The 7,673-nt window shown below is 39.4% G+C and overlaps 1 protein-coding gene across 1 annotated transcript; it reads left to right on the forward strand.

The window, feature by feature from the left end:
• Positions 1 to 1,944: 1,944 nt before the first annotated feature.
• LOC125118863 (odorant-binding protein-like) lies at positions 1,945 to 7,377 on the forward strand. Its single transcript, XM_047765739.1, has 4 exons — positions 1,945 to 1,995; positions 2,724 to 2,863; positions 4,478 to 4,584; positions 7,268 to 7,377. The coding sequence occupies exons 1-4, from the start codon at positions 1,945 to 1,947 to the stop codon at positions 7,375 to 7,377; spliced, it is 408 nt and encodes a 135-aa protein (XP_047621695.1).
• Positions 7,378 to 7,673: the final 296 nt, after the last annotated feature.

Below are 7,673 nucleotides of genomic sequence, written 5' to 3' on the forward strand. Positions count from 1 at the left end.
GGCCATGAACAGAGTCTGGTTTGAGCCTTAGGATTTTATGCCACCAAAGCAATGTTTAGTGAACACAAGCCCTGTATAAGAGGAATATTACAGAGGTCAAATTTCTCTACAATGCACATACAGAAAACACATTTATTTTAAATTCACATTTCCACAGGCCAGCATGTCCTTCCAACAGATACACACTTAATTTATTCTTCCAACTATTATCAGGGCTAGCCTCAAAACCGTTCTTTTTGGAGACTGTATGTCTTCCTTATTAAATGGATCAGAAACACACCTGTTGTTCTTACCTTGCCTTATGTTCTATTCTAGAACTAAAAAATGGGGGATAGGCTTGGCAACTACTCTTTAGATGGCTTGTCTTCCATCTCCTTTCACTGAAAGACAACTCCCAGGACCAAAAAGAGGGTCTGCTTTAAGAGGCATTGGCTGTTATGGCAAAAAAAAACAAAAAACAAACAAAAAAAAAAACTTCAATATTTATTGAACACAGAATTAAACATGGGCAGTAAGATTATTTCAGAAGATATGTCTTTTATAATGGATATATGAATAAAAGTTAATTGTATACTGGACTGCGAAATACATTCTACTAACTTACGGTAATGCAAAAGTCTACTCTTCTAAAGAGCGCTGACACTATTCTCTCACTGAGTGCAAACACCTGGAGAAAGGCTGGTCTAGGACTCACTCTTCTTCATACTGGCTTGTTTGCCAACATGGCATCAGCACACCCTCATTAATTACTAGGGCAGAATGGGGGGCATGGCAAAAAAACAATTCCTTAGAAGTGACAAGAAACATTTTCATCAAGGACTGTTCACAGGTGGACTGCCTAAAATGTCACAACACACATGGACTGCCCCTCATTTAGCAAAACAGACAGACATACTGAAATCGACACAATGAACAGTCACACACCGATTGATAAATATCAATGCAGAAACATTACATCAAACATAAGGTGTGGAAGACAATGAGATCTATTGCCTGAAACCGTTGCTCTCTGACATTTAGTTCTGTCCAGATGGATTATCTTATCTCAAAATTTCAGGATGAGGAAATTGGTCATAGAATATGTCAGTTGTTCCATAATGTCTTATTTCCTCACCACGTGTATGGCATGAACTTTAAAAAGCACGAAAGCATGAGGATTTCTAGAGAGGAAATATAACTTCATATTGGTCTTTGCTGTTCACCATTATATGTTATCTGTCCTTTGCCTGGGCTGTTTTTCACCTCAAGTGGTTTGCAAATCATCAAGGTAATTACTGGAAAAAAATGATGATTCTTTCCTGAGTCAACTTCCTGAGGGGCTGTTGGAAAATCTGCAGAAATATACACCCTGTCTAATTCACTGATAGATGAAAAAACTAGTGGCTCCCATGGCAGGGCAGGGGTGGGGGGTATGTATGGGATGGGATTTAACAGGTACAAACTACTCCATGCTCTGTATAAAATAGGTAAGCAACAAGGCAAGATTGTACAACACAGGGAATATAGCTAATAAGTTTAATAACTAGCAATGGAATAGACTCAAAAAATATAACTCAATATAGGGTATAAGAACATGTCATATAATACTATATACCATCTATACTTCCATGATAAAATAAATATAGACTACCCTGAGGAATATCCTGATAACTCATTCATGGTACAGATGTCACATTTTAATTTTGATGAACCAGACGGTAACATCTTTAGCCCTAGAAAATAAACATAAACACACCTCCCCAAAGTTTAAGAAACAAAACATGTGCTGTGGATATATGTCCTGGATGGCTTCTCCCATTTGGGAACCTCCAGATTTAAAAGAAATACTCAAATACTACTATCCTTGAAACATTTCATATGTATTGTGATTTCTCAGTCCCAAGGCCAAATATTCAGATTAACTTAATGTTTTCTTAAAACACATCGCATGCTGAAAATGACAAAATGCCAGAGGTGTTCATCCTTGCCAACCAGGATACTTTAAGGCAATTCCAGGTAAGCAAGGTTTTGTGAAAAACAACCATTGGTTCATCGAGTCTCCTGACAAAACAGCAAGAAGATAAAAGGGGCAGAAATTCACATTTTCTCCAAAAAATGGGATGCTCATAGCTTCTCCACAAGAGGAACTATAGGAACCTACATGATGAAGATTCTGCTGCTGAGTCTGGTACTTGGTCTGGCTTGTGCCCAGGAACCTCAAGCTGAGCAAGATCCCACACAGGAATCCAGGGTTCCAGGGATCAGCTCATCTGGGAGGAGGTCTTGTGTGTGTGTGTGTGTGTGTGTGTGTGTGTGTGCGCGTGTGTGTGTCTGTCTATGTTGCTATAAGGCCTTTATAATGGGTATGTATAAGCTTAGCCATCTACACCAATTTAGAATTGCCCCATAAATACCCAAATTAGACTGTCTCTGTATTACCTATACAGTCTATTCATTGCATCTCATGTATTTCTACTTGTTGTGCAAAAGAGAAGTTGCATCAACTAAAAAAACTGTCTTGCAGGGAACTTATACCTGATACCAAATCTCAAGCCACCTCAGAAATATCTCACTTCCTTGCTTTACCTGAGACGTGAATTTATACATCATTTCATTAACAGGGCTTTGTTTAATAAAGTTAGATACAACTATTTAAGTAAAAGGGAAGGAAAATGAATGCAGGACAGTGCTGAATAAAATAAAAAGAGGTGCACTAAAACGTCTGAGGGTAACTTTTCTTTTAGATTTCTGGAAAATGGAAAACCCTTTATGTTGCAGCCCGTAACAGAGAGAAGACCAGTGAGAATGGCCCATTCCATGCTTATATGCGTTGGATTCATTTTGAAAATGGAAATAACAAAATATTCTTCAAGTTTTTTGTAAAGTAAGTAAAAATAACAGGGAAGAAAAACATATGAATAGCAGACCCTGAGGGAGGGTCCAGCTTCTATGTGTGCAGGGAAATCCCTGTATTTTACACAGGAGCCCGACCCCCTCAGTTGTACAGCTTAGATGGGTCTGTGGAGACCTTTAGTCATGGATCCCATAAGCTTCTGGACAACGTCAGGGGTCCTGGCTTACAGGGAAATTTCCAGAAGGTTCAATGGCATCAAGTCATTCAAGGAATGACGGCCAAAGCGGCAGAAAGAGAGCAATGCTGTAAACCCTATGTTCCCAAACAGGGGCTGGAATTTTTTTATGCAGAATCTGTAGGAGAGGCTTCACGGCGCCCCAGAAGCTGTGAGAAGATGCCCTGCACCAATGGGTCTCTACCCCGAAATTGACTCAGGGATGTTCCATCCTGACTAAGGTTATTAATGTGCTCCCAGCACCAAGGACTACACAGGGAATGTTTACGAAGGAGCAGGTATTTTTATTAGGGACATGGCAACACAGTTACATATTTTGAAGAATATACATATTAAGGAGATGAATGCTTGGAGATCATGGTTTAGAGATACATAAATATATATCACTCCTTTTATGTTATATGACAGTCAGTATATTTATTATCAAAGTATACACAGCCACAGATAAACACACATATATATCCTATCCCAGGATATATATTTTTAGTACATTTTTAAAGAACATCATACCATGTCCCTGTTTGCCTTTGTAATAACTTTTCTGTATATAAAGTTTCGTGCACTTTTCACGGGGCCATGAATTCTCTAAACAACATGGGGTATTTACATGCAATCACAAGCACAGTTCAATCTCGTTGATATGTGTACACATGGCATCACAACTGCCACAATCAAGATATAAGATTCTTGCATCACTGCCAAAAACATTTCTTTCCTTCACATTAAACATCTACCAATCAAAATATAGACAATCTTCGTGGATGCCAAATACATGGCTTTTAACTTCTTTCTATATAAAAATGCACAGAGAGAAATAAACAATGTATTTTGTATAAGTGGTCTTAACATAATATCAATTATTTTTTATTTTATTTGTAATATATGCTTTGTATGGTTGCTTATAATTTTAATGTATGCATAACTGTGCCTTTCAGTGTTTAACTTTCGTATTGTGTTTTTATGCCAGAATAATTTGTTTTTGACAAAATAAATGCATTTAAAATTTTTTGCACTTTTGGGCTAGCATAACAGCTAAGAATATATTAGCAGGGCTTGGAGACCTCTAAGGTCTGCCTTGAGAGTTAAGCCCTTCATGTTCAAAAAATGACTAAATCAAAGTCATTTCCTAACATTGTAGATGTCTCCACATCTATTTGTTTAAAAAGAGACTGATTTCATATTTGCAGTTTACCATGGATCTTCTGCTCAGATTTGAAGTCTAGATGAGAAATCCTTGCCATCTGTTTCTTACTTGGTCTAGAAAACACATTTCCTCTCCTTTCCATCCCACTGATTATACATCCAGAGGGGACACTTGACACAGGATCTAGAGACGGGAAAACTAAGGAAATCCTAATGTGTGTCCAACTTTAATTATTGTGTCAATGTGAAGATGATTTGTTTTTCAGGGTGAAAGGAAAATGCACAGAAATATCTGCTAAGAGAAGAAAGATTGCACCGAATGTTTATGAAGGCGACTGTGAGCAGGCGGTTTTACTGGTAAAAGTAGATGAGGGTGGGCATACGGACAGGGCTAACATACTAGCAGTGCTCGGAAACTTTTAGGATCTGCCTTGAGAGGTAAGCCTCTCAGATTAAGGTCTGCATTCCTCTCAAGACCCCATACGTGGAACTTCTACTTCTACTAAAATTGCAGGTGTCACCAGGCACCACCAGTCCCTCGATTTTCAAAGCACTTCGTGCTCATGACCGAAAGGTTCCATCTCACCATTCAGAGGGTCCCTCCCGACTCTGAGTGTTCCTCAGTGGGTGTGCCTAGAACTGGTCTTTCAGGGGGGGTCTCAAGTACAGGAAATGCTTGATAATTGAAAGCAATCCTGGGAACTAAGGACCCAAGGGTCTGTTTTGGGTTTACACATCAATGTCATTCTCTGCATGGCCCTTTGAAACACAATCTAGGACATCTTCATCCGTTCTGTGTATAATGGGTGAATTTATGATTCAAGGAACCACAATGATTTCAAACACCAAGCACATCCCACAGAAATACAGTTTTGGTGAAAGCAATGAGGGTGTTGGTTAAGACTACATATCTAAATGATTTATAGCAGCCCTCAACACCATTCCCAATTAAAGGAAAAAGGGGAACATAGGGGTTTAAAATTTAAACATATCAACCTGTGGTTGAACACTTCACTCAAATAAGCATTAGCACAGTGGCTGTGCAGACAACCCCATTAACTAAAACATAGGCCTGACACATTTCTCAATGAACAGTAACTTTTTATCAGTCTTGTACCTGATACATTTTCACTGCTTCCTCATGGCCATAATGACCTGTAGCGTTCTCCCTATCCATAGAGACAGAAAGTGATCAATACAAGACCTGCTATTGCCAAAAGGCCACATTCTCTATGATGAAGCTAATCTCTAATAAATTATTCATCCTGGAGGTAATTATATGTATATTCTCTCTCTTACACATGCAGGTAAAAATGAGTTACACTTTGTTCATGTGTCCAAAAATGCCCTGATACTCTGTAACATCAATGTGGACGAAGAAGATAAAAAAAAAACGTATCAACTGAACTGAACAGTATGTATTCATTCTCAAAATCTACCCACTGTCATTGCCACGGAATCATTCTAGTGTTAGAAAAGCAGCAGGTGCAATCATTACTCATGTACCAGATCCAGAACTTTTTAATCATTGCATTAAGAATACAATTTCCATATAAAAACGTGAAGAAAAGAGCTGTGGGGAGTGAAACTATCAGATGCTTCAAAACACAGCCCATTTGATAAACTGAAACATTTTTAGTACCTGAGTATTTGTATTTGAAAGTGCTTTGTAAGAGATCTACTAATTTTCAACCCATTAATGTTGAGTTGAAAGCCTTAGAACTGATGCTTTTAAAAGGAACTTTCTTGGGAGTTCTCATCATGGATCAGTGGTTAAAGAGCCCACCTAGTATCCATGAGGACATGGGTTTGATCCCTAACCTCACACATTGGTTTAAGGACAGGTGTTGCTGTGAGCTGTGGTGTAGGTCAGAGTCCCAGCTCAGACCAGGCATTGCTGTGCCTGTGGTGTAGGGCAGAAGCTACAGTTCTGATTTGACCCCTAACTTGCTAATCTCCATATGCTACAACTGTGACCCTAAAAATACAAAAAAAAAGAAAATTTCTTGTGTACCCCTTTCCATGATAGTCCTTATACTTTGAAATATCAATCCCATAATAACCACACAGGGCACTGAGAAGAGACAGAGCTGTTCCCTCATTGATCACAAAACTTGTCAAAAAAAAAAAATTGGGTAGAACTGTGGTTTGTTTTTTTTTTTTTCTCCTTAGGGATGCACCTGCAGAATATGGAAGTTCCAAGACTAGGAGTCAGCTCAGAGCTACTTCTGCTCACCTACACCCTGGCCACACTAGATCTGAGACATATATTCAACTTACAGTGGTGCTGGCGGGAAATTCAGATCCTTAAGCAACTCAGCAAGGTGAGGACTTGAACCTACATTCTCATGGATATTATTCAGGGTCATAATTCACTGAGCCACAATGGGAACTCCCAGAACTGTGGTGTAAGGAAAGAATAAATGGTCTCATCACAATGTGGGTCAAGGAGAGTGTGTCTGGAGAGACTCATGTATCCAGGGATTTGAGTGCAGAACAAGGCGTGAATGCTGGGGAGAGGATCTAGGCGGTTGCTCAAGGTGTGGTAGATTCACTATCTGAGAAGGTTTGGGACTCCAAGTCCTGGAGCCCCTGAGAGCTCTGGCTGCTGAGGACAGGCAGTGCCCAGGTAGAGTTGGGCAGGGTTTAATTCCTCTCATGCGCCTGAGTCAGGAAGTTGTCATCTGGGGCAGTGGCCAAAATGAACTATCTGATACTCTGTTAATATCATGTGAAGACTTTTTTTCCCTTTTTATGGCCACACCCACATGTATGGAGGTTCCCAGGCTTGTGGTCCAATTGGAGCTACAGCTATTGGCCTACACCACAGCCACAGCAACTCAGGATCCGAGCCTCATCTGCAACCTCCACCACAGCTCATGGAAGCTCTGGATCCTTAACCCACTGATCAAGGCCAGGGATCAAACCTGCAACCTCATGTTTCCTAGGTGGATTCATTTCTACCATGCCACGATGCGAAATTCTCATGTGAAATCTTGAATTCCATATTCACTTCTTTCATTCTTGTACTCGTAAAGTTTTAAGTGTTCTAACAGATAAATTTCTCTGCATGCATGGTGCCCTTTCAGGCAGAGGAGATAAAGCTGAAGAACAAGACTTTAAGAAGTTCAAGGAGGTGACGAGACAGAAGGGGATTCCAGAATAAAACATCATGAATGTCACTGAAACTGGTAATGGAACTATATTTTATCCTCCATACAGCATACGACTTGTCTGTAAATATGGTAGCAGCAAAAATTTATACATTAGGAAATTGACAGAACAGTGTAAACCAGCTGTAATGGGAAAAAAATCATTAAAAATTTCTTCAGTCATAAGTGATTTTGTATATTATCCCTTATTTAAAAGCAAAACAAAACAAAAACCATGGAAATACTGGAAAAGGGTAGCATTGGAGGGTTGTTTATTTTTTTCTCCCCAGATGACTGTCCTATGCAGTGA

This window comes from Phacochoerus africanus, chromosome X (assembly GCF_016906955.1).
Source record: "Phacochoerus africanus isolate WHEZ1 chromosome X, ROS_Pafr_v1, whole genome shotgun sequence".
NCBI classification, from domain to species: domain Eukaryota; kingdom Metazoa; phylum Chordata; class Mammalia; order Artiodactyla; family Suidae; genus Phacochoerus; species Phacochoerus africanus.